At 57.7% G+C, this 26955-nt stretch overlaps 2 protein-coding genes across 3 annotated transcripts in view; one reads left to right on the forward strand and one right to left on the reverse strand.

Annotated features, from left to right (window-relative positions):
- The window catches only part of LOC115658449 (mitochondrial import inner membrane translocase subunit TIM16-like), a 204141-nt gene that overhangs the window by 120688 nt on the left and 56498 nt on the right, over positions 1-26955 (forward strand). The gene's annotated exons all lie outside the window — the stretch shown is intronic.
- On the reverse strand, positions 78-25820 carry VASN (vasorin). Its single transcript, XM_030577385.1, has 2 exons — positions 25705-25820; positions 78-2476 (listed from the first exon to the last, which is right to left on the reverse strand). Exons 1-2 carry the CDS (start codon positions 25743-25745, stop codon positions 451-453), a joined length of 2067 nt encoding a protein of 688 aa, XP_030433245.1. The 5' UTR covers positions 25746-25820; the 3' UTR covers positions 78-450.

A 26955-nucleotide genomic window follows, 5' to 3' on the forward strand; every position in this document is an offset into this window, starting at 1 on the left:
CTCCTCTTGTCAGGAGGAGTACAGAAATCGGTTTAAAGAGCCCTTTATATCGATATAACAGGCTTCGTTGTGTGGACGGGTGTAGGCTTAAATCGGTTTAACGCTGCTAAATTCGGTTTAAATGCATAGTGTAGACCAGGCCTAAGTCACACATCATTCAGTGTAGCAGTGGCTAAAAACCTTCTCTCTGCACACACAGCAGGGCAGCCAGGGAAATGCAGGCACTTAGTCATGTGCTGAGCAGATAAATTACAGTGTCTACTTCCTACATGTATAAGCCTCTAGGAAAATTGCACATTATGTGGGGTTCTGTCTTAATTTAAGTTAACTCTCAATGTCCCTTGTCCCATGTGGAACGTTCCCTGGGTAGAAACAACGGTCAGCCCGTATCCCGTCCATCCAGGCTCTGGGACTTGTGAATGGAGACTCTCTCATGGTCTCTCTTTTGCTCTAGAAATAGGACGGCTTGACCGCTGGGCTGTTGTTGTTACTGGGATAGCGTTGGTGCACAAGGGGGACGTCGCATTCTAAGCCGTTCAGCACTGCCACTTTCTCTGGCAGCTTTTGACTGTGGGTCACTAAGTCTCTGTTTTCCAGACATGTTTTCACCCCTTCCAGCTCCAGGGGGCTGGAGTCCACCCCAGCATCAGCATGTGCCTTAGCCCGTCGGTGCCGGAGATAGTATGTGACTGCTGTCACAGCAATCACCAGCAGCAGCACAGCAGCCAGCGCTGGCACAATCATGAGCGTCAGGTTGCTGTCTTTGCTCTGGGTGACGGGCAGGTGCTGCTGGTGAGTCCCCTGCACTGCAGTGTGGGCCTCAATGCAGAACTCCCCTTCGGAGGGCTTCTCCCCCAGCGGTCCAGTGCAGAGGTGGTAGGTGGAGTTCGGTCTCAGCGCACGTACGGTGTATTCGGAGAGTGACGTCGGCAGGCTGAGTGTGACCGGCCGCTTGTCGGGCCCGGACAGGTTGCGGTAGGTCAGGCGGATGCCCTTCAGCTGATCTTTGGCCTGTTGATAGTTTTTTAAGTCCACCGTCAGTGAGGTGCTGCTGACCTGCTTAATGCTGATTTGCTTGCTTTGCGTGGGTGCCTGGGTGATGGGGGGCAGGGTTGTTCTCTGGATCTCGGCCTCGCAGTACAAGCCCGAGAAGCCGTTGGGGCACTGGCACTCCAGGTGGTTGTGCGTGTCTAGCTGGCAGGTGCCCCCATTTAAGCACGTCCGGGGAGGGCAGATCTGCATCTCGGGGCTAGTCGGCCCCTGCGCAGCCGTGTGTGGTGCACGAGTAGAGCTGTCCTGCCGGGGTGCGGGCTCATGAGTGGGAGCAGCAAGGCTGGGCTCCAGTGCAGAGTGCCCGCTGCTGGTGAGGAGCACGGCCGGCTGCAGGGAGGTGGTTCTCAGGGTGGGGGTGGGGGTTGGGGTGGCAGGACAGCCAAAGTCTACATATTCCAGGTGCTGGAGGAGCTTAGCAGCGTTCTTGGGAGGGAAGTGGCACCTTGTCTCCTCGGACCTCCTGAGTGTGACATGGCTGGTGTGTAGCCAGCGCCCAAACCAGCTCAGCTGGCAGAGGCAGTTGAATGGATTTTCGGCCACGGTGATGGCCCGGAGCCTGGGGAAGAGGCTGAAGAAGTCGTGGGGAATGGTGTTGAGGTTGAGGTTGCTGATGTCCAGCTCTTGGAGGTTGGGCAGCTCCCTGAAATCCTCCACCTGCAGCTGAGCGATTTGGGTGTTCCCAGCCAGGCTGAGCCTGGTGAGGCCCCGGAGCCGCCGGAGCACCTCCGGGACTCTACCCAGCGAGTTGTCAGAGATGTCCAGCTCATGGAGGTTGTTCAAGTTCTGAAAAAGCTCCTCATCCAAGCTGCTCAGTCCCAGCCCTGCGATCTTGAGAGATTCTATGTTCACTGTGTGAAAGGCACCAGCTTCGATGGTGGCAATGCCGTTGTGGCTTATGTCCAGCAGCAGAAGTTTGGGAAGGTTCAGCGGAGGAACCAAACGCAGCTGATTGTTCTGGAGCTTCAGCTCCAGCAGGTTCTCCAGTGTGTCCAAGGCAGCCGGGTGGATGCGCTGGATTCGGTTCCGGTCCAGGTAGAGGCGCTCCAGCAGGCGCAGCCCATGGAAGGTTTCGTTGGTGATCTCACGCAGCTGGTTGGATGACAGATCCAAGTTGACAAGGTTGGTGAGGGGCTGGAAGACATTCCTCTGGAGGCTGGAAATCTTGTTCTGGGAGAGGTCCAGCTGCTGCAGTGCCGGGAGGCCCTGGAAGCTGTCGTCATGGAGCGAGGTGATGCCATTCTCGAAGGCGTACAGGTAGGCTGTGTCCGGTGGCAGGCCACTCGGGACGGCGTGGCTCCTCCGGGCCGCACAGAACACAACTTGTGGCTGGCTGCACTGGCAGCCTGAGGGACAGCCCTGAACCCAGGCTGCGGGGGACAAAAGCAGCAGCGTCCACAGGATCAGGTGGTCCATGCTGGACTCTCTGTAGAGGGGAAAACCAGAGAAATGTTACTTGCCAGATGACATTAGGGGTTGGGAATCAAGTGTCTGAGCCCATCGCATTTCTTCTGACATGTCTGTAAGGTTACAGCCAGTCTCCATACCCCAAGGGGTTATTTGGGCAGGGCTAGGGTGGGTGAGGTAGGGCAGAGAGCTGCGCACGGAGTCATGTCTGCAGATGGTGTGTCATGCAATAGCAAACCCCTGAGAAATCTTAGGAGGGGGCGAGTCATATTGCTGGGCTGGGGAAAGTGATGGGTTTAGGGAGTAAAGCCACAGAACTTGGATCTGGATTTCAAAGCCCCCCACCCCATTCATGGACCCAAACACCCTCAAACATTGGGATCCTTGTGGTATCATTCTGCTGCCCCATGGGCAGCAGCTTGAGCCCTGCTGGGGGAGCAGGTTCTGCTGGAGAACCCAGCCTGCAGGAGGAAACACCCCTGCAGTAACCTCTCCTGCAGCAGCCAGCATGACACGCTGGATTTCCACCCCACAGGTCAGTTACTACAAAGGGCTTACACAGAAAGGCTTTGGCTGGGTTTCCCGTTGCTGATAAGCAACCTGTCTTAGACTGAGGCTGGTGAAGTCAGGATGAGCTGGGCAGCCTCCAGGGCCGCCGGCTCTGCAGTGTTAAGGGGGCGATGCTGGGCTCCCCTTCCTCCCTGCACCCCCCTTTCCTTTAGCCCAGCAAGGATGATTCGGATGAAGACCGACTTGGAGAGGGATGGGGGCATACAGGTGTGAGGAAGAGGGGCAGCTAGAGAGCCATTCCCTATAGGGACCCAGGCTCTTCTTACAGCAACTTCCTCTGGTTTCCATGCCTCAAGCTGCCGCATTTACTGGCTGTCAGATGAGCCCGGATTCCTGCAATTCCAGCTGGTTTACCAGTTCCTCGCCTTGGCGCTCAGGCCAGAGAGAACCAGCCCGCTGTCAGCAGGGGATCACACACTGCTGCAGCTACATCTAGACTGGGCCATTGGTACTGACAGGACCCTCGCCTCGGCGCTCAGGCCAGAGAGAGCCAGCCCGCTGTCAGCAGGGGATCACGCACTGCTGCAGCTAAATCTAGACTGGGCCATTGGTACTGACGGGACCCTCGCCTCGGCGCTCAGGCCAGAGAGAGCCAGCCCGCTGTCAGCAGGGGATCACGCACTGCTGCAGCTACATCTAGACTGGTATACTGGGCCATCGGTACTGACGGGACCCTCGCCTCGGCGCTCAGGCCAGAGAGAGCCAGCCCGCTGTCAGCAGGGGATCACACACTGCTGCAGCTACATCTGGACTGGGCCATTGGTACTGACGGGACCCTCGCCTCGGCGCTCAGGCCAGAGAGAACCAGCCCGCTGTCAGCAGGGGATCACGCACTGCTGCAGCTACATCTAGACTGGGCCATCGGTACTGACGGGACCCTCGCCTCAGCGCTCAGGCCAGAGAGAGCCAGCCCACTCTCAGCAGGGGATCATGCACTGCTGCAGCTACATCTAGACTGGGCCATCGGTACTGACGGGACCCTCGCCTCGGCGCTCAGGCCAGAGAGAGCCAGCCCGCTCTCAGCAGGGGATCATGCACTGCTGCAGCTACATCTAGACTGGGCCATCGGTACTGACGAGACTTCTGCCAGGCAGAGGGTGCCCAGGCACTTAGACCATCCCCCTCCTTTCTGTTGTGGGCTCAGTGACCCATGGCTGGGAAACCACCCTGCCAGGGGTCCCTGTGGCAAGCCAGCTGCAGGTGAAGCGTCGTGCAGCCTTGCAGGATCAAAGGGTGCCCATGGTGCGCAGGCCCGGCGCAGCAGGGAGCGTTCAGTGCCATCTGCAGCTCCTGGCTGAGCTGGGGCTTTGCATGTCTGACCACAGGCCATGCTGCATCGCTTTTCCTGAGCTAATGATCATCCCTTCCTGGTTCCTGGATTCCCTTAGCGACCCCACTCTCTGGGCTATTCTTGCCTGCTTGCTCTGGCCGCCAGCACCTGCCATCTAACATCCCTTCCGTCCCCAGCTTGCATTCAGAGATCCAACACTGGGCTCTCAAGGCTAGGTCACGGGTGACATGCTCCCAGCATGCAGTGTTTGAAACCAGCCGCCTGGTGCAGTGCCAGCTGGCTGGGGACAGATCCTTGCTCCGCCCCTTGAAGCCCTTGGCAGGATGAGGCAGCTCCCCGGCACCCTGCAGTGCGGAGCTGTGGAGAGTCTGGCCAGCCTGTGCTGGAGCGTGCCTGCCATGTGCCAGCATGCACGACCAGCCCCCCATCCAGTCCTGGGGCCTCTGGGACTGTGTCCTTTGACCCCTGCACAGCTGAGAGGGCTGACAGGCCCCCTTCCATCCTCATGCCCAGCTGTCCTGCCTCAGCATCCCTCAACGTGCAATGTGCGTGCATCCCAAGGGGCTTCCCAGGTGGTCCGTGGGGGCGGTGCAGTGGGAGCTGGGTCGCTTGCTCAGTACAGTGGGATGGATTTCTTGGCTGTCCATACTCAGGCCTGGGGAGTTGATTTGCAAAGCGCCAGCAAAGACAAGGCAGGACAGTCTCTGCTCCCAACGTGCGTCTCACCACAACCCATGTGCAAGATCAGCAGGGGAGAGTCTTGCCTGATGCCATGAGTGCACGGCCCCGTTCTCCTCACTAGCAGCCAACATGAGCCTCACCCACGGAGCGGGCGCTCGGCCCATGCAGTCTGACCCGCTGGCTGCCTTAGTGTCCCTGCCTGAAACCACCTAGGGTACATTTCCATGCCACAGTGCAGCGACATCGTCCAGGGCAGGGAAGGGTCACTGCTCCTCCTCCTCTTCCTCTCATACTTCCTGTGCCCATCACCTCAATAGTCACAGTCCCCGGCCTTGCTCCCTTCCAATCCAATCCCACACATCTCCTCAGCTCTCTCTTGCTGCTAACGGCACACCCCTGGTTTTGGCAGCTTCCTAGCACTGTCATCCATCCCGCCATGGCTCGGACAGGACCTGGCTGTTGGTGGTACTTGGCTGGCCCATCTCAGTGTTACTCAAAGCTTGGGCTCCCTTGCAGGGGGGCTGTGGGAGAGGGAACATTTCATCCCAGTGACTCACATCCTCCAGCGCTCTCCTCTCTGCAGCAGGCCGAGCTCCAGGCACCGGGGACCACAGTGAGGGCCCTGCTCTAGGCTATGGAGCGGCTAGAGCTCCGGGCTTCACCTCCCAGCCTGGCACATGTCAAATTGTCCCGCTGGGCAATGCCCACAAGTGCCAGCCATCGCTGACCCCCTGGCACACCAGCTCTGATCACTGCTGGAACATGCCAGCAGGGGAGAGGAGCACTTGTCCCTGGCTTCATGGCCCCCTACTTTCCTTTTTGCTGCCATCTCCTGGAGTCTGCTGCCTTCGCCCTGCAAGCAGATCCTCTTAGAATAGCCAGCAAAGGCTCTGCCCGTCCCTTGGATGCTATGCTGGGCACAGCCTGGCACTAGCATGGACAAGCACTGGAAGGGCCAAGGGCCACCACCTCTGCAGCCATCTGAAATTCAATGTGTGGGTCATGCCATCTTGACTCTGACAGATACTCCTTCCCCTGGGGACTGGGCTGGGTGTATGCCCCCAAGGTCCCTGTCTACATGCATGAGTTGTGGGGAGGAAATTCCAGCCCTTTGCATATCAGCAAGAGTCACCACAGACCATCTAGTTCCCTGGATCCTCTGAGATAGGACTGGGGGGCCAGGAGCTGCCCCCTCATCCCTCCCCTGGCTGCTGGAGGGCAACTCACCCAAAGCACAGCTGCTTTCAGCCCTGTCCCTGAACACCCCGTCGGTATCAATGGGCAGTGCCCTTCCCGCTCCAGCCAAGAGATCACCCCAGAGGAGAGCAGCCCCAAGCACTACCGCTGGGCATGGCTGCCACCTCCCATCTCTTTAATCACCTCCTGGCCGTCCCTGGGCACCCCGGCAGCTGCTTTCTGAACGCTCACCTTTTCTTCGCCCTTCTCTGATGCCAGAGCAGAGCTGGTCACACAACTGCCCATGCAGGAGCCCAAGCACTTGGGATGGCCTGGAGAGCCCAGCTGACCCATTTCCCCCTCCTCCCAGCCCATGTGCACCCAGACCCCATTACTTTGGTCAGTGCTCCCGGATCTGCCCTGAACTGGGGGAAGCTGCTGTCAGATGTCCAGCAGAGACGGGAAGAGCACCACAGCCCTTGACATAGCCTCTGTCCTAGCGCCTGGCTGGCTGCTGTGGAGCCAGGGGGCAGATGTTAGAGATGTTATAGGGGAAGTGGTGGCTGCAGGATCCACCCCCTCAACACACTGGGGCATTTCTGAGAGGTGTGGTTTTTTGTTTTTTTTTTTGTTGTTTCCAGAATTATTTCTGGGCCCACAGAATGGCGTCACATTAGGGGATGCCAAAAGCTCTTCCTGCTGGAAACGCTCCACCAGGTGCCATGGCTGTGTATGTGCAATGCCACAGGGGAGCCAGACGTTCCTTATGCTCTGTGCCAGTGCCTTCGAGCTTGGCTCTCTCCAGCCAGAGCGCTGCACTGCAGCTGGGAGGGCGCTCGCCCCATCCCCTGCGCCATGCCCACGCTCAGACTAGTGCCTACTTGTCTCCTAGGTGAATGTATTGCTTCTAAAGTGACTACCCCAGCTAGGGTCAGGCATCATGCAGACAGCCACTGTCCAGTGCCCCACCCACACAGTTCTGCCCATGACTCTGGAGTCAGGGGTCATGCAGTGGCAGCCTGAACTGAGTGTGTCCCCCCTTGGGACTGTGATGAGAAACCACTGTACTCTTGCCTTGTGACCTGCCTACGGTGAGGTGGCAGTCGGCTGATGGCACCAAACTCCTCCGTGCTTTGCCATCCCGCCCAGCCCCTGGCTGCAATTCCTCTGCCTGGGCTCCTTGGCTGTTATAGGGAGAGAACACAGCGGGTCGCTCTCCAGCAAGCAATGCACTGGCATCCCCACTGACTGCTGTGAGGGCCAGGGGGCTTGGCTGATCTCACCTTGTTCCTTCACCCCCTTCCTCTGCCTCTCTCCCTGGGGTGCAGAGTAACTGTCAAAAGCCTCTTGCGGTGCATTGCCCAGAGAGTCCTGCCCACGGCTCCCCAAGAGCCCTGTGGCCGCCCTGTCCCGAGTGCCCCAGAGTCCCTCTTACTCCTTGCTCATGCTGAGCAGGGACCAGCAAGACCTCATGACTTGACCTCTCCACTCGCCCCCCACACCTCTGGGCAGCGTTTTCAGCCGAGCACTTGGGACAACTGTTAGAGGCACCATTCACTGCTGGATTCCTTCCACCCAGAGTCCTGGCGAGGCAGCTCTAAAATCCAGCCTTGCCTTAAGTCATTGCTCTGGGTGGGAGTATCCAGAGGCAGTTGGGAATGCAGAGAACATCCCTGGGCCTTGTTTAAGATGGAGCACAGAGTCTCCACTGGATTTAACTAAGTGAATCCTGGAAGGAGTTCTTCTTGCCCCCCTGGAGAATGGACTGAGCCCTGCCTATTACCCTGGGCACCCACGCTGTAAGGAGCTGTATGTTAGAGCAGCTGACCCATGCTGCTCTCCCTCTACTGCCCTGCAGCATCTCAGCTGGGTTGCGTTGGAGCTCCCTTTCCGTATCCTGCCCCCCAGCCCCAACATGGCTTCCCAGCACCTGGCTGAGCTGTCTGCAAGCCAGAGGGGCAGGAACTGGGCAGCTGAAGCTCTGACTGTCTCTGTGGTAACAGCAGCTGATTGCCGAGCTGGGGGGGGGCCACGGGGCAGAAGCAGCTCATTGGCAGATCTCGTGTTTGCCCAGTGGGTGGCACTAGACCAAGGAGCAAGAAACGTTGCAGCGACTTGGGGCAAGCTAAACGCTAGCTAGAGACGGAGGCTCGCGCCAGAGTTTAGAGAGGCTGATGGCATGGCTGAGAATGCTGCGAGGTCTCTGCCATTACCTGCTATTTACACTCCAGTAGCACCCACCCTATACTAGATATCTGGCACCTCCCCAGTCCCTCTGCCCCATGGAGCTCAGGTTGTTCCCCTCCCCTCCTGGCAGCTAGCAATTAGGACCCTGGCCCATGGCTCCAAACTGAATGCCTCAGGAAGGCTGGAGGCATTTGCCAAGCTGTCATCGCTCGGTTATTATTACAATTAGATTTATTTGCAAGAACACAAGCAGCCTCCACAGGAGCTGCACTTCCAGACCCTCTGGGGATCCTTTCCGGCCAGCCTGCAAATTCAGATTCTTCTCGTGGGGGTGTGAGCTTGGGGGGAGAAGAGGAAGCGGGTCTTTGTAACTGGTTGCTGTGATTGGTCTGCCTGGTATCCTACCCTTGGTAAGGGCAGCCATGGTCCCCTCTCACCTTGTGTGTGGCACTGCTCCCCACCCCTTGGGCACACCTTCCCATTCCCTGCCCCTCAGGCAGATGTTCCCTTCTACCTACAGCCCACAAGGAGGAAATGGAGACTGGTGGAGGAATGGGGACAGGCTCCAAGCATATGGTTGTGTTTTGCAGGGGACACTTTGGAGCAATCAGACCCCATGCCAGCTGTTCCCTGTGGGGAGCCCATGGGGGAAGGAACACTGAGATGCCCCTGTTTAGCCATCCTCACCCAGGGCATGGCCTGTGGGGAGCCAGCAGCCTGGAGGGAGGGTGCAGGCCCCCAGGGAGCCAGCGTACACCAAAGCACAAAGGGCCACTAGGATTACAGGGGCAGCTTGGTTCGCAGCCTGTCTGTCAGTCCTTTTAATAAGAGAAGTAATTACCAATTGTGGGGAGGGGGGGAAGATCTTTGTAAATATCAGCAGAGCTGGCATGGGCCAGACAGGCTCCAGCCAGGTAATAAATTGTGGAATGTGCAGCTGGGCTGGGGGAGGGGGACTGTGGTTTGCAGTCCCAACAGCCCAAAGAGCCTAGAAGGGGCTAGCAGAGGGCTACAGGGCACCAGGCCAGGGCCAGAGCTGCTCATGGCAAAGCCAGACTATGGAGAGGAAGAGGCAGGTTGCAGGGAAAAGCACTGCTGCTAGCCAGACACACTGGCCCTGCTGCCCAGAGAGGGGGCAATCAAGCTCGCCCCTGCATCACAGAGACAAGGAAAAGAGGCAGCTAGCAGGAAAAGTTCCAGGGAGGCTGGGGGGCCTGAGCTGTTCCTTTGGCCAAGCCCCATGGGATAGCATCAGGCACTCACTGACCTGTCTCCTCCCTCCTGCTGCCCTGTGATCCTTTACCTGCTGATGCCTCCCATAGCCTGGAGGCTGTGGGTAATGAGAGCCAGCTGTGGCCAAAGGAGGCACTGCCAGGCCAAGTTAGCAGTGGAGGGTCCTGTTGCATTATCAGCAGCAGGAGAGAGGAGTGGGTCTGCCTTGGTGTCCCCTCCTCCCTGGGGATTGGCTGGTCAGTGCTTGGCCTGCCCCCAACAGCCTGTTACAGAGCAGTGAGGGGCCTGCCTGACATGGGACTGACCCCCTGCCCCCTACACCCCAAGACCAGCTCTGCCTCCCCACTAGCCAGGCTCCCCTCTAGCCAAAGTGCAGAGTTCCTGTGACCCAAGGCTGTGCTCACAGCCTCTCCTTACTCCAGGCACCTGCTCCAGGCCTGACCCAACAGCACACAAGTGGCCACTGCCAGCTGCAGCAGAGCACGCCCAGCCTGCAGCCTCACCAGAGTCATTGTGTCTCAGATCCTGGGGGAGTCTGTGGCCTTGGCATGGAGATAAACCACTGGCAGAGCACAAGTGGCACTGCTCTGGCTGGGGGGTGTCACAGAGCTGATAAAGTTGGTCCCTGCTGCCTCATTCAAACAGTCACCTTTCTGCTGGCATGCCCTAGGGATTTGCTTTGTACAGTATTCTGGGCAGGAACAGGCCCTTAGTGCCCACTGGCAGGATTGCTGTATGGGGCAGACAGGTGCTGGCAGGATGAAAGCCTCAGGGTGGAAGGTGTTGTGGAGTGGCCGCTGCAGAAGGGGGCAGGGAGGCTGTAAGAGGTGGGAAAGGCTGTCTGAACTGCCACCCAATCTCCATGTCCTTCTCCCCAGCTGTGCACTGCACTCCCCACAGGGGCAGCTCCTGGCCAGCAGTGCTCTCTCATCCTGGGGCTGCCAGCTCAGGGCTGCATGGCCCATGGCGTGGCTGGGACTAGCCCAATTCACAGCTGCAGGGTTTGGGCCCTGGGCAGGCAGCCTGCTGTGCTGGGCAAAGGCTCCCTCCTGCTCGCCTGGCACTGGGATGGAATTTTAAACCCCTCTGTTGTGGCCACAGGTGGCATCTGTTCCCAAGATGTGGGGACTTGAAGCGAAGAGGAATCCAGCACTTCCCCTCCTGCTTCAGCTAAAGGTGGCCTGGGTGGAGCACTAAGCCAGCACCTGGGTCCCCACAGCAAGGTAGGGAGCACCCCTGAAGAATGGCTACTATTAAAGGAAATCTTATACCCTTGGCACAAGGCAAGGGCTGCGGCAGCAGGGACAGGACCCTCCTGCTCTGCTGCCATCTGACATTTGCTCACACAGCGCAGCTGGTCTGTAGAGCTGCCTGCAGCTAGGCTGGGCACTGCATCATGAGGTGCAACCTGTCAGCCAGGGAGATGAGCTGGCACTGAGATGCCTGGCCAGGGAGCACCATGCTCAGAGGGGCACTGGCCCCTGCAGTGAACTGACCAGTAGGTCAGTGTTTAACCCAGGATAATGAGTGACAAGGCACATATCAACCCCAGGACAAAGCCCTCTGTGTCACACAAGTGCAACCTGCCTCTGAGCTGCCAGCAGAGCATTGACACAGCACTGCCTGTGGCTTACTGGGACACTGTGTGCTTTAGGCCAGGCCTGTGGGGACAGCCTAGCAGCAGGGATCAGGAGCCCTGCCAGCTCTTGTGCCTTCTTGGGGCCTCCATTCCCCTGCTGTCAAACAGGGATAATGCTGCTTTCCTGCCCAGCGCAGTAATGCTTGTCATGTGCTTGAAGATCCCCAGGCAGCTGGCACTAGAGAAGGGCAGAGCGCTGGGTGGCTGAGCTAGCCAAGCCAAGTGAAGTGAAGCTCAGACCACAAACCTGCAGTGCAGCTGGGGCCAAGCACAGAGAACCAGGGCTGTGCCTACAGCAAGAAGGCCAGGGTGGATGAGGCTTGTGGACTTTCCTACCTAGCAGCTGTAGGGGCTAGTCCAGACCTAGGAGCCCTTGTCACTCATCAGGGCCCCTTGACACAGCCAGGGTCTGTGGGGGAGCTCTCCCCTAGCATGTACTCCCTGGTCCTGCTGCCAGGGGAGGGGGCAGCTCACCATGGCTCTGAGGGAAGCTGTGCTGTGCCCAGCCCTGGGAAGTTTGGGGGGAAGGAGGGAAATGAGAGTGGCAGGGGGTAGCCCTGGCTCTGAGGGGCACTGGTTCAGCCCACTGGTGCTCCCAGCAAGGCTCTTGCCCAGTGAGGGCTGCAGGCAGTCAAGCGCTCTTGGGAAGCACATAGGGGCCTGGCAGGACACCAGAGCAGGCGTGCTGCCAGCACTAGGGTGGGAGTCAGTTTTGAAATGCCAGGGTCAGGTTTCGCTGATGTGTTGTCACTGCTGCCAAGCTGCTGACTAAACTGCTGTCCCTTTAATTGTGTAGGCATTTCTTCCCCACGCTGCCAGGTCAGGACCAGGCTGCCGGGTGGCTTTGCCCCACCCATGCTTAATTGTGGACTGAAGCTCTCTGCCACGAGCCCGCCTGCACCCTGAGGCCCAGGCAGGGACAGCTTCCTAATTGCACTTCCGTGTGATGAGTCCCTGCGTCACCCTGCCCTTTGTATGCAACCTGGCAAAGGCTGAGCCAGTGGCTGGCATCAGGGCCCTTCCCTCCTTTATGTGGTGACCTGAATGGGGTCACCTGTTCCCCCTCACCTGTCTCCCCTCCAGCCCAGCTCTAGCACTGAACAGCTGACTAGGTGCATGATGCTGGCCATAGGCCACTGCTAGAAGCGAGCCCCTGGGCTAGTGAGGCAGAGCCCAGCCTGTGTTCCCCCCACAGGGGCACAGCTGAGAGAACTAGACAACCCAAGAGCCTGGGCACAGCTCCAGTGGGCACAGTGGCACTCCATCACACAGTGCTTGCTAAGTGGAGATGCCGGACCCTGAGGAGTTAACCATATCCCAGAGAAAGCTTGCTGGCTTAGCACTGCTCAGACAGGCTTACACCTAATAAACAGGGGAGACAGGAAAAGGGGGGCCCAGCGAGGAGCCAAACGGGATGGAGACAAAGCCCTGCTTCTCTGGGAGGCATTAAGCTGCTAATGCTGGCAGCACGCTTGCTTTGCCACAGGCCCAAGCAAACACAGCCAGAGCACTAAATCCAGCCCAACCTCCCATCCTGTGGGCCCACAGCAAGAAGATTTGCTGGATTGTTCATCTTTTCCAGCTGCATGTGGAGCTGGGCCCAGGCGACCCAGTTCCCTGCCAGCCTGCCTGGGTGGAGGTTGTTTACTTGGTGACAGGACTGACCAGGAGGGCTGTACCGAATTCACTTGCCTTGGAGACAGAGCCCATCCGCCCCCACACGAGTTCCCCGTCTGCTGTACTCCTCTACTGCCCACAGGCTTGGAGCAAACACAGCAGGCAGCTGAGTGGAGTGGGACTGGCTTGCAGATCCCCTCCTGCATACCCCAGCCAGCACTAAGGGATACTAGAGAGAAGCCTTGCCCCATGCTGCAGGCACAAGGAGGCACTGGGGGATGGTAAAAGGCAGAAAAGGTTGTTTTTTTTGTTTTAAAAAGACTGAAGTGTGAACCTGGGAAAGTCCCAACTATAGGCTGTAACTCAAGATACATATGCAAGTGGGGTAGACAGTGATGCAAGCTTGGATAAACCCCCAGGCCTCCCATCCTCATGCTTCCAGCTATAAATTGACTGCCACTGGGGTCAGGAAGGAATTGCTGTCTTGGTGCTCTGTAGCATTCAGATTTTCTTAGGCAGCCCAGGGAGGGGCACACCCTCCCAGCCAGCCCCATGCAGGTCTCCCCATAGGCCCAGAGCAGCAGACTATTCCTAGGGTTGCCATCTTGAGCACTCTACCAGTTGGGGCAGCTTTAAGCTTCCCTGAGGGCTTCCTACCAGCCCTACTGAATGGAGACTGCCTTGACTGTCCATGGGGCTGCATTCTCTGGACCTGGTCCCCTTCCTGGCCCAGTGACTGTGCTGGCTATCTGCAGCCCCCAGCAGCCCTCCTGGCATGGGAGTGGCTTTGCCTGGTCTTACAGATTGGGGTAAAGCAAGGCTGAATCTGGCCCTAAGATTCACCTGTCTCCCTCCAGTCCTATTGCCTGGGCAGCCTGGCACCATGCCCACACATGTAGAATAGAGCAACCCCCTGCTGCCTGGAATTGGTCCCCCATTTGCTTCTTTCCCCAGGGAAGCATTGCTGTACCCTCCCTGGGCACAGTGCAGCCTTCTAGTGCCTTGGGCTCAGCCTGACCTCGGGTGACAGAGGGCTCCCTGGGATGCCCAGAGCAGCTAGAGAGCTTTAGATTTCCCTTAAAGCAGCCAGCACAAGTCTGGCCCCAGCTCATCACACTGTCTGCATGCCCCCCTGGTGGGCATTCAGCACCACAGCTCCCCTTGCTAGGTGCCTGTTCTCCTCCCCTCTCCCCAGGGCTGCCGGGGCAGGGGCTGGTGTGGAATTCTGGTGACCCAGCATGTGCACATCACACCGTCTGTTAGTGAAGGCAGGCTAGGGGGTGCCTGGCACTCAGGGCAGAGGTCTGTGAGGGCCTGGGGATGCCACTGCACAGCCTGGTCTGGCTCACTGACTGACCACTGGCTGCATTAGCCAGCATGGCACGTCTCTCTGAAGAGGGGGATGGGCTGGCTAGCATGGAGCCACTCCTGGATTGCCCACAGGACTGTGGCTCTATGGCACTGTGAGCCCTCAGAGCCTGGACTCTGATGCACTGTTACCTGCCCACATGGGCCCATAGCTGCCAGCACCACTGGGACTGTGGGGGAAAATGGAGCAGGGCTGTGCCAGGCCCAAGGTCCTCTGGGCAGTACCAAGGGGACAGACTGGGGGATGGGTCACTGTGGGAGCAGCACATACAGCCTTGGGGTGAGCCTGAGGGAAGAGCTGGAGCAAAACAGGTTGTGCAGGTCCTCCCCACCCCACACCCATGACTGCCCCACCATAGCACCTGGGTTGGGTTTGGCTGATGCAGGCTGGGAGGGGACAGAGCTCAGTTGGGGGGATTCTCAACGAGTACTCAGAGGGCAGGGAGGCAAATCCACAGTGCCAGCATGCTCCTTCCCTGCTGCTTGGCCCCAGGGGTGCTGCCCCCCCAAATGGGATGGCCAGTTCTGTCCCTTAATCCTGATGCCCTCGGTCACTGCAGCATCCTGCCTTCCTAGCAGGTGCTGGGTTTACGCCTCATGTTGTCAGGGCCCCTAAATGGCATGGCCAAGCTGGGCCCCCTTGTGCTGGGCACTGTACCAACACAGGCCCAAAGAACTGTGTAGCCACTCACACAGCCACTCCCTCACCCCTCTGCCCCTGGCTTTAATTAGCTCCCTCCTGTTTGAATCCAGCTGCAAATGGAGTGTTGAGCCGGGAGCAGTGTCAGACAGCCTGGCAGGACAGACTGGTCAGCTCTGCCCTTCCCATGCCACCTCCCTGGCTGGTTTAACCCTTTGTGCTCAGAGGAGCAGCAGCTCACTGCCCCTCTGAACATACCTCAGCTTGGCTCCACCCCTTCCCTCACCCTCTGTTCCTGTGTGACCTGCCCCCCACTCCCAGCCCCCTGCACAGGGTTTGTAGCAGTGGGAACAGCCTCCTAAAGCATGTGTGCCCTCCTCACCCAGCACCTCAGCCCAAAATATGCCAGCTTAGGGCCAATGCCCAGCTGCCAAGCACTACATTCTATGGGTTGATGCAGGGGACTGAGCTTGTGCCCCCTGGAGCTCCTGTATGACATGGGGGCGGGGGGCCTTGCCTCTGAGCAGCACTAGCTTCCCTGCCAGTGTGCTGGAAGCCAGCAGTCTGGGCAGCAGTGGGGCAAGTTGCCCTATTCTCAGTGGCACCAAGGGCTTGCTGCCCTGGTGAGGAGGGAGCCTGAGGGGGCAGAACCCCCCTGGAATCCTCACCCCATGCTAAACTGAGTCTCTCCCACTCCATGCTAAGCCCAGGGAGGCAGCAGCTGGCTTGAGCATGCCAGCCTGGATTTCCAACACTCCTATTGCAGGGATCTGCTGTGCCTACACATCAAAGCACAGCTGGGCCCATTCCACCCCCTCTCCCTGCCCCAGGACAAAGGCAGTCAGATACCACATGCAGCCCTTGACCCCATCCCCGTGCACAGCCCCTTGGCCACAGAAGCCCTGGCAGGCAGGCTGTAATTAGTGCACATAGCTGCAACCCATAATTGGAAAGGGCACTTAGTGGGCAGCCAGCCTTCCTGTGGCCAGAGAGGGGGAGACACTCCCAGAGCTGCTGGGCCTGGAAGAGCCATGTCAGCCAGTGGAGTTCAACAAACTGGATCATGCAGGGTCCTAGATGGCACCAAGGACTTATCCCGCCTATGTCCCATCCCCTCCTCCATCATCTATCCTGGGGAGCCCCCCAAGGTCTGCATCCTGCCCAGGGCTCCAGCCCCTGGTGGTTTTAACCACATTTTAGGCACCTGTGGTGTCAGAGGGTTGGTTGAGGCCTATCTCCAGTTTAAATCCTTGGGATCTGATTCTGCTGCCTCCTACACTACTAACTCCATTGGCTTCACTGGGGTGACTCCTGATTTACACTGGGTGAACAGAACACCCACTGCCTCCCACTGGACAGTGCCTGAACTGCAAGATAGTAAGAGTAACAAATGCAGGGCTGGAAGGGCCCTTGAGGGGTTGTCTGCTCCATCCCCTACACTTAGGCTTGGTCTATGCCAGCACTTTTGTCAGCAATATTGTTGTTCAGGGGTGTGGAAAAAACCCACCCTGCTGCCTGACCTAAGTTTCACTGAAAAAAGCACTAGTGTGTACAGCGCTGTGTCACTGCTGCCACTCGTGGGGTAACTATGCCAGCGGGAGAGCTCTCCCCCATCAGCATAGTGGTGCTACATAGGAGACCTAAGCAGCACAGCTGCAAGGACCATAGTGCAGACGTGGCCTTAGACCAACCCCAAGAGGAGTTTGTCCAACCTGATTTTAAAAACCTCCAGTGAGGAAGATTCCACAACCTCCCTGGGAAGCCTGTTCCACAGTTCAGCTATCCTTTGACTTGGACAATTTTTCCTAATATCTAACCTAATCTCCCTTGCTGCAGACTAAGGGTATGGCTACACTTGACATTTTGGAGCGCTGCCGCGGCAGCGCTTTGAAGTGAGTGTGGTCGGAGCACTGTACGTACTCCACATCCTCTACGGGTGTAGCTTGCAGCGCTGGGAGCCGCGCTCCCAGCACTGTGGCACTGATTACACTGAGGCTTTACAACGCTGTATCTTGCAGCGCTCAGGGGGGTGTTTTTCCACACCCGAGTGCAAAAGTTGCAGCACTGTAAAGTGCCAGTGTAGCCATGGCCTAAGTCAATTCCATCTTGTGCTCCCTCAGTCAATGTGGAGAACCACCCTTTACTGTTGTCAGGTCCTGTCCCCACCCCCTCACAGCCTTCTCTAAGACTAAGCATGCCCAGTTCTTTCAGCCTTGCCTCATAGCTCATTTACCAAACCTCTGATCATCATAGTTGCTTTTTCTGGATACACACTTAAGGCCAGAAGGGAGGACTATATGATTCTGTCCTCCTGCACATCACAGCCCACAGACCCTACCCAACCCCTCCTTTAACAGCCCCCTAACCTCTGGCTGAGTTACTGAAGTCCTCACATCATGCTTTAGACTTCAAGTTACAGAGAATCCCCCATTAACTCTACAGCAGAGCCTCAGAGTTAGGAACACCAGAGTTATGAACTGAGGGCTTGTCTACATCAGAAAGTTGCAGCGCTGGTGAGGGAGTTACAGCGCTGCAACTTAGGAGGTGTATACATCTGCAGGGCACCACCAGCGCTGCAAATCCCTGTTTGCAGCGCTGGCCGTACTCCCGTTTTGTCTCGGGTGTAGAGGATCCAGCGCTGGTGATCCAGCGCTGGTAATCAAGTATAGACACTTACCAGCGCTTTTCTTGACCTCCGTGGAATAAGCAGGTATCCCAGCATACCTGAGGAAGCCTCTGGTAATCAAGCTGGTCTTCTTCCCCAGCTTGCTCTCGCGTTCCCCGAACCCCGAACAAGCAGGTCTCCTTCCCTGTGGTTTGCTGGGTGGTTCCGGGAACGCGAGAGCAAACCGCGGCGAAGCTGGTCTCCTTCCCCGGTTTGCTATCGCGTTCCCCAAACAAGCAGGTCTCCTTCCCTGCGGTTTGCAGGGTGGTTCGGGGAACGCGAGAGCAAACCGCGGCGAAGCTGGTCTCCTTTCCCGGTTTGCTCTCTCGTTCCCCGAACCCCCGAGCAAGCAGGTCTCCTTCCCTGCGGTTTGCAGGGTGGTTCGGGGAACGCGAGAGCAAACCGCGGCGAAGCTGGTCTCCTTTCCCGGTTTGCTCTCGCGTTCCCCGAACCCCCCTTGAAGCCGCCCAACAGCGCTGCAGTGTGGCCACATCTAACACCACTTGCAGTGCTGGTTGCTGTAAGTGTGGCCACTCTGCAGCGCTGGCCCTATACAGCTGTACTAATACAGCTGTAACAACCAGCGCTGCAAAATTTTAGATGTAGACATGGCCTGACAGGTCAGCCAAACCCCTCATTTGGATTCAGAAACGAACAATCAGGCAGCAGAGACAAAACAAGCAAATACAGCACAGTCTTGTGTTACAGGTAAAATACTAAAAACAAAAGGAAAGTTTAAAAAGAGATTTGACAAAGTAAGCAAACTGTTCCTGTGCTAGTTTCATTTAAATTAAGGTGCTTGAAAGCAGCTTCTCTCTTCTGCATAGTAAAGTTTCAAAGCTGTATTAAGTCAATGTTCAGTTGTAAACTTTGAAAAGGGCAACCAAAATGTTTTGTTCAGAGTTATGATCAGCCTCCATTCCTGAGGAGTTCGTAACTGAAGTTCTACTGTAGTTCAAACCAGTAAGTGACCTGTACCCTGTGCTGTAGAGCAGGGGTGGGCAAACTTTTTGGCCCAAGGTCCACATCTGGGTATAGGCATTGTATGGCGGGCCATGAATACTCACAAGGTGTAGGCTCTGGGGTGGGACCAGAGATGAGGAGTTTAGGGTGCAGGAGGGGGCTCTGAGCTGGGGCAGGGCAGGGGGAAGTGAGGGCTCCAGGTGGAGGTGTGGTTATGGGGTGGGGCTGGGGATGAGGCATTTGGGGTGTAGGAGAGTGCTCTAGGCTGGAACTGAGATTTGGAGGGCAGGAGGGGGGCTCCAAGCTGGGGCAGCAGACTGGGGACTCTGGGCTGAGGGTGCAGGCTCTGGGGTGGGATGAGGGGTTTGGGGTACAGGAGGGTGCTGTGGGCTGGGACTGAGGTTCAGAGGGCAGGAGGAGGATCAGAGCTCAGGCAGGGGGTTGGGGCACAGGGGGTGACTTGAGGAGCAGGCTCCAGGCAGTGCTTGCCTCAACTGGCTTCTGGAAGCAGTGCCATGTCCCCCCTCAGGCTCCTATGCAGAGGTGCAGCCAGGCAGCTCTGTCCCATCTGCAGGTGTTGCCCCTGCAGCTCCCATTGGCTGTGGTTCCTGGCCAATAAGATCTGTGGGGTGGCACTTGGGGCAGGGGCAGCATGCAGAGCACAGCCCCCTGGCTACTGCTATGCATAGGAGCTGGAGAGGGGACATGTTGCTGCTTCTGGGAGCTGTGTGGAGCAGCCCCAAACCCTGCTCCCCAGCAGGAGCTTGAGGGCAGGATTAAAACTGCCTATGGGCCATAGTTTGCCTACCCTGCTGCAGAGGAAGGTGAAACCCTGTTCCCCAAAGGGACTCTGCCAATCTGACCTGGGGGGAATTCCTCCCCAATCCCAAATATGGCAATCAGTTAGACCCTGAGCACATGGGCAAGATCCACCAGCCAGACACTTAGAGCAAGAATTCTCTAGAGCAGGGTTCTCAAAATGGGGATTGGGACCCCTCAGGGGGTCCCAAGGTTATTACATGAGGGGGTCACAAGTGGTCAGCCTCCACCCCAAACCATGCTTTGCCTCCAGCATTTATAATGGTGTTAAATAGATTTTAAAAGTATTTAATTTATATGGGGTGGAGGGGTTGCACTCAGAGGCTTGCTATGTGAAAGGGGTTACCAGTACAAAAGTTTGAGAACCACTGCTCTAGAGTAACTCAGCTTACCCCAGCTGGTGTCCCCATCTGCTACTGTTGGAGATACTGGCTAATAACAGTTACAGCTAGGCCATATGCCATCGCAGGCAACCTCACCAGGCCTTCCCCTCCATAAATGTATCAAGCTTAATCTTGAAACAAGTTACGTTTTGTCCCCACTGCTCCCCTCAGAAGGCTGTTCCAGAACTTCATTCCTCTGATGGTGAAACTTGGTCCAATTTAAAATCTAAACTTAATGACGAACAAAGAGATATAAACTGGCCTTATGACAACACGGTCTCTTAAATAACTCTTCTCCCTCCCTGGTATTTATCCCTCTGGTACGATTGTTCTATGAATGCATCTCCCCTCAGTCTGTTTGGTGAGGCTAAACAAGCCAAGCTCTTTAAGACTCTGTCATAAGGCAGGTTCTCCATTCGTCTGATCATCCTAGTAGCTCTTCTCTGCCCCATTCCAGTTTGAGTTTATCTTTCTTAAACATAGGGGATCAAAACTGCCAGCAGTATTCCAGATGGGGTCTCACCAATGCCTTGTATAATGGTGCTAACACTTCCCTGTCCACTGGAAATACCTTGCCTGATGCACTCCAGGACCATGTTAGCCTTTTTCACAGCTGCATCACATTGGCAGCTCAGTTATCTTATGATCAACCAACACACCCAGGTCTGTCTCTTCCTGTCACTACCAGCTGATTCATCCCCAGTTTGTAGCAAGTCCTTGTTAGTCCCTAAGTGCATGATTTTGCACTATTCAGTTTCATCCCATTTCTATTACTCCAGTTTTCAAGGTCACCCAACTCTCCTTATATTCCAGCCCTCCTCTGTATTTCCTTTGTCTAGAAAATTCATCATCTCAAAGATCAGGTTGGTCTGGCACCATCCATCCTGTGTGACACCATGTTGTTTTCTATCCCAATTACTCTTTCAAAAGGTGTTCTTACGCCTTGTATAAAATTGAGGTCAAACTAACAAGCCTGGAGTTTCCCAGATGATTTTTCTTAATTCAGATGCTCCAACTGCAATTCTCCAGTCTTAGGGTATGACCCCCAAGTTTAAATCCTTTCTATTGGGCTTGCACATTCACATGTCAGTTCCAACCTCTCCCCAATTTGTTCTCCTCTTCAAAGAGATTGAGGCCTGTGATCAGTTGCTCTCCGTGCCCACCAGGGCAGGTTGCACAGAGCTAGGCAGGGCTCAGATTATGAGCCCAGTCATTTGAGCCGAAGAAAGAGGGCAGCAGGAAGCTAGAGGCCTTGAAGCAGGGAGCTGGCTCTGGTACAGTGAATGAGAGCAAACCTAATGTCAGCACGTGTCCAAATCAGGGGTCTCCCCCAGTCCTTCCTAGAACACCCTGCTCCTGGGTTAGACACAATGAAAGCTGCTGCCTGTCTCAGCTAGAACACCCCCATGCTCAACCAACCAAGCCTTCCAGCCACACCATGCCCCTCACAGTAGCTGGGCACCACACTATCTAAGCTGAACCTTATTTCAGAAGCAGGGTGTTGCTGCTGCAGTTTGGAGGAAGTAGATGGTGGATTGGGCTAGGAGGTGGAGCATTCCAGCTGCTCACTGCCAACACAATGGCAGCTCAGGGCCTCTGGAGCAAGCAAGCTGGGTATGCGCCTGTCCCTCAGGAGGGATTTCTGCAGCACAACCCTGCCACTCAACTGGCTGAGAGCTTAGGCTGGACTGGAAAACAACTTGACTCCCAGGCTTGGGTTGGCTCTTCACCTCCTGGGGGGGGGGGCCACCTGCTCCTGCCAGCCACTGCCACCTCACTATGCAGTGCATGCCATGGAGGGAGCATACTGGGAAGTAAGCAGCATACACAACCAGCAGGGCAACAGCTAGTGTGACAGGGCAGCGCTGGGTCAGGTCAAAAAACCAATTCAACCCTCTTAGCCAGGCTTGAGCCTAGTTCAAGTCTAGGTGGAGTTTAAAAATCAGGCCTGAGCCGCCTTCTACTCCACAGGGAGGTGAAGACCACCTTTGTGCTGGAGGAGAGGGGTGCAGGCAGTGGCTGAAAAGGATACTTCTTTCCCTGGGCTTCAGGTCCCCCTTTGGAACCAACACAGCAGGCGCTTAGCAAGCCTGAACTAGTCTCACATCTCAACCATTTGCATGTGCCAGGCTGTGAGCTTGGTAGGAAAGCTGTGCTGGGCACCCTCCCCTTGGTGGGCATGCATTTGCCAGCTACCTGTTGCTGGCTATGTGTTTCTTGGCCCCTTGGGCTCGCCACCCCCCAAGCTTCACAACCAGATCCCACAGGCCCCTGGCCCAGCCTGGCCGTGTCAGGTTGCAGGCACTGCTCCGCCTGTCGCTCCACATCTGAGGCCTTCTCTGTGGGCTGAGCCATTCCCCCTGACAAGCCCACTTCAGTGTGTGCCCTGGGAGCAGGCAGGGGGTCAGGCTTAGCCACTTAATCCCCCTCCCCTTCATCCCAACCACCTCCTCCCCCACATCCCCCTTCCCACTTAATTAAGTCTCTGAGGCAGCCCCAAAGGAATGTGTGGGCTGTTTATTGCATTCCCTCCAGCCAGCAGCAGCAGGCCAGGGGGCCTGGGCCTGCGTGGATCCCCCAATCCCCCTTCCTGGCTGTAGAGTAGAGAAGGGAATTTTCCATCCTGTCTTAGCAGCACACTGCCCATCCTTTTACTAGCCCCCCACCCTGCTGAAGGGCTGACCCAGGTGCTGGGAGTGACAGAAACCAGCAGGGCTGCTTTCTTGAAAGCAACATAAGCCCATGAATGCAAAGGAGGCCTGGCTCCGACACCCAAACCCACCCACGCCCTCAGCACCGTCTGACACGCGCACGCCTGGCCAGAGAGCTCCTCGCCAAGCAGCCACTAATGAGAATTCCGATCTCATGACTCCAGCTGCTTAGCTGGGCCTGAGCCTGGCAGGTTTGCTCCAGGCTGCACTGGGGTGGGAGGAAAGGAAGGGTGCTCAGCAGGTGAGCCAGAAGGAAGAAATCCCAGCCCAGCCAATGAGTGGCCTGAGCTGGGAGTTACATCAGGCCCCAGGGTGACCCAACAGGGTGACAGAGGATTGTGTGGACTATAAAAATAGTAATTAACCAGCTATCATCCTCAGCACAGGAAAAACCCCGCCACTACCTTAGGCAATGACTGGCCCCCTTGGCAGAGAGGTCATGGAGATCCACAAGGGGTCCCCCTCCAGGTCAAAGCCCAGGCCCATTAGCCAGGCAATGGAAGGGCACTTCCTGTGCCACATGGCACCAGCTGTGGGTGTAGGCAGATGGGTCAGTACTACCCTGGCTGCCTGCAGGGGGCACAGAACTAGCTCAGAGCAGAACTCAGAGGGCTCCTGGCATGCAGAGCTCCATGCAGGAGCATGGCTGGGAGCCTGTGGTGCTGGGGAACTGCTCTTACAGTGACCTAATGCTTTGTTCTTGCTCCCACCCAGACTAGGCTGCCTCAAGCATCTCCCCCCCACGGGAGTGTTAGCCAGCCCCACCCAGACCAAACACTCAGCTATATGAAGTTCAGCCCAGCTGTAAAGGGAAGGAGCCTCTTCCCTGCTGGGCATAGCCTTGTGCCACCAGAGGCGGGCATGACCCAGCCATCCCCCATTCTAGAAGCCTGTACTTAACTAAGCACCTGGGCTGAGGGCTAGTAAAATCCACAGGGCCAGAGCTGAAATGCTGGCTGGCCCTGGCTCCCAGAACCTGGGGGGATTAGTGCTACTCAAGTTCAGTGCTTGGCGGGAACGTTGTTTCAGGTGATCCTCTGCCAGTGGTTGCGCCCCAGATGGGATGAGAGGACCCATTTGTTGTCAGCACCTCCCCAGCGTGTCCCAGGGACAGGCCTGCCCCTGTGCTGCTTGCAGCCCTGCTGACAGCTATGGGCTCCCCATGGCTGTGGAAAACAGGGCCCTGGCATGGTGCCACTGGCAGGAAGGGTCTGTGTGGCTGGTAGACCATCTTTGCTACAGAGCCAGGCAGCACAGTCTGAGCTTTGGTTTCTTTACAGATGTGTCTAGCCCTTAGAACTTGAGAGCACAGCTTCCCCCTGTGCCTTGCATGGGCCCAGCCCAGTGCTACCTGCAGTAGGCTAGGGCAGGGCCCTTTGAGGCAATATCCTGCTGTGGGGTCACACACGGCACTGCATCATGATACACAATCCTAATGCCAAGGCTGCTGAGAATACTGGCTTCTTTGAGCATCCCTCCCCCCAGCTGTTCCCAGGACAGCCCCACCACTTGCTGCAAGGCTCTGGACCCCCACCCCAGCACATGTTCCTGACCCTCCACTCCCCCCCCCCCACCATGCTTCCCAGTGCCAGCTCTGTGCCCCCCTCTGACAGAGGCAAGGGGCCATGCTGATAGGTGGCTCCCTGGGCTGGAGGTAGGCCAGCAGCAAGGGAGGTGTATTCCGCTAGCTCTGTGCTGCTGGAGAGTGTCCAGCCAGGCTGCTTATTAACAGAACCCCTTTCCTGTGTCTGACACTCTATTTACAGAGCCTCCTGTATCCTACTAACAAAAGAGAGAAGAAAATAAACACCACCAGGCAGGGAGGGCTGCCCCCGCCCCACAGCACCCGCATCATAGCGCTGCACCCATCACTGCTACAAACTGCTCTGGAACCACCTCCTAGCCCCCATCCCCATACAGCCACCTCGTCTGGCTCAGAGAGGTGACAGGCCCCACTGGCTTTTCTTTCGCTGAGATACTGTGCAGTGTGCATCCTGGTCACTGGCACTACACCCTTGGCCACTCTCGCTGCCCACCTTCTCTTCACTCAGACTTAAATCCACCTGCACCCTGGCTGCTCCATCCCACAGGCACCTGGGTGGGTTAAAGTGCCTGTGTGCTGTTGGGAGGGGCATGGCTCAGCTTGGCCTGGCCTGGCCTTAGGAAATATTGCATTAGAGGCTGCTCCATTCCTCACACCAAAAAGCTATCCACTTCAGCATGGAGGGGTCCATCTGCCCAGGAGGCTTTGGCCCCAAAAGACTTGTGGAATCTACTGACTCCCTAACCCAGAAGCCACTAGGCCAAAGCTCCAAGCCTGCCTACTGATGCTTCAACCTCACATCACCTCCCACGCCTCCCCAAAGCCACCCTGGCATCTGCCAACGGTCCTAGCAGAGACCCCCGTGCACTAGCTAAGGGCCAGCACAGACTGTGGGGCTGGTTCCCCTGTCCCCCTAGCCAAGGCGCTACGGGGAGCGCCCAGACCCAGGGCAGGGCCGCGGCGCTGGGTAGCTTCACTGGGCTGATTGACTCCCCACTTCTTCCTTGCGTCTAGTTAATAATTGGGCTGGCCGCGGCTCGCCCTCCAGGGAGGCTGGCTCCCGCCGCGCGAGGGGCCCGCCCCGGCTGTTCGCCGGCAGCCAGCAGATCTTATCGGGGCTTGCAGGCTATTAAGCTTTACAAGTCCCTGTAAATCCGATCGCGAGATGCTGTCGCTGCGCGGGAGGGGCTGGCCCGGCTCCCTCGTGCCATTAACGGGCGCTGTTCTGCTCCCGGTCCAGGTGGGGAAAGCAGGGAGGGGCTGGCCCGTGTGACTATCCCCTGTATATAGCAATGCCCCCCACCCCGCCTTCATGCCTCTGTTCGGCTGGGTCCCCGCTCCCTCCCCCGGGCCACAGGCTGAGCCCTTCTCGCGGGTCCCCAGACAGCCCGTGCTCGGGGAGCTAGCTGGGGTTCGTCCCCCTAGGAAGGGCCAGGCGGGGAAGGAATGGAGAGGGGCTGCGGGACCCCCACGGCTCCGCACGATGCCCTCGGGACAGGGGGTCTGCAAGCTGTGCCCACTACCTGCCTGGATCGGCAGCACTGTGGGGCAGCGGGCCGGGCTCCCTTAGCCGGGGCAGCTCAGCAGCTAGCCACTGCGAGCTCCGGGGCCGGCCCCTAACCCCAGCAATGCCCGTCCCCCCCGGCAGCGCACGGCCCGTGGCAGGGGCCCTGCCCCCCCCACAAGCGGGCCAGCTGCTGCGGTCGGCGCCCCGGCTCCCCGCCCCAGGTACCCACGGAGACAAAGGCCGGCTGGACTCACCCGGAGCGGAGCCGAGCCGCTGGGGGCGAGCTCCGGCCCATGCAGCCTCCAGCTTGACCGACCGCGGCCAGCGAGCGGGCCCGGTCCAGGGCTGCGGGCACCGGCTGCAGCGCCTCGCACCCCTGCCTTTGCACCGCAGCTCGGAATTGTAGCTCCAGCCGCCGCGCGCCGCCGGAGCCTTTAAGGGAAAGTGGGCGGGGCCGGAGGGCGGGGCCCCCGGCCGGAGCCCCTGGATTGGCGGCAGCGACTCCGTGAGAGCGGGGGTGGGGCAAGGGGTTGGGGGCTGGAGCAGTGAGTGAATGGGGCACTGCGAGCCACTGAACCAACTGTGACCTTATGTGTGATGGAAATCACTTCCAGCCCTGGGGCAGCACCCCTGACCCCCCCCCCGTCCGTGCTAGCCCCAGGGGTCAGCCCCATTCTCTCTCACACACACGCACATGCTGGTGTCAGCCCCGATCTCCCCCCCCACACACATTCTGGTGTCAGCACCATCTCCCCCTTCCCCCCCTCCCCGATCCCGGTGTCAGTCAGCCCTAGTCTCCCGCTACCCCAGGTCCTGGTGTCATCCCCGATCTCTCCCCCGCCCCGCAGATCTGCAGATCCCAGTGTCAGCCCTGATCTCCCCAAAAGATCCTGGGTCAGCCCTGATTTTCCTCCCCCCACCCCCCGCGATCCTGGTGTTAGCCCCAATCTCCCCATCCAAGCCCTGGTGTCAGCCCTGATCTCCTCCCCCCCCCCCCAGATTCCAGTGTCAGACTGGATTTTCCCCACCCCACCCCCAGATCCCGTGTCAGCCCTAATCTCCCCCCCAAGATCCCAGTGTCAGCTCCAATCTCCCCCCCCAAATTCAATGTCAGCCCCGATCTCCCCCCCCCCACCCCAGATCCTGGTATCAGCCCTGATCTCCCCTCCCCTAGATCCCAGTGTCAGCTCTGATTTCCTCCCCCTCCCATCTGGTTCTGGAGTGCCCCCAGGGCAGCCAGCCCAGCACCTCTTTATTATGAGTATAGATGGCAGTATCTGAGCAAGTGAGCAGGGTGTGGGGGAAGGAAGCCAGGAGGAGCAGTGACTGACTGTGCATGAGGATGCTGGGCAGGAGCTGGGCGCTTGGGCAGTGCCATCCAATACGTGGCAGCCTGTGGTAGCCAGCCCTGGCTCCGGCAGGCATTTGCTCTCTGCACACACACCAGCCAGATTAACATGGGCAATATTTGTATAACTGGTCGTGCCAATAGCTGTCGAAACTGG

This window comes from Gopherus evgoodei, chromosome 10 (assembly GCF_007399415.2).
Source record: "Gopherus evgoodei ecotype Sinaloan lineage chromosome 10, rGopEvg1_v1.p, whole genome shotgun sequence".
Lineage (NCBI taxonomy): Eukaryota > Metazoa > Chordata > Testudines > Testudinidae > Gopherus > Gopherus evgoodei.

Coding starts and splice junctions, on each gene's coding strand:
- VASN (XM_030577385.1), bottom strand. CDS start 25,745: ATGGGCCGGAGCTCGCCCCCAGCGGCTCGGCTCCGCTCCGG. Junction 2,477..25,704: donor GCGGCTCGGCTCCGCTCCGG/GTGAGTCCAGCC, acceptor TCCCCTCTACAG/AGAGTCCAGCATGGACCACC.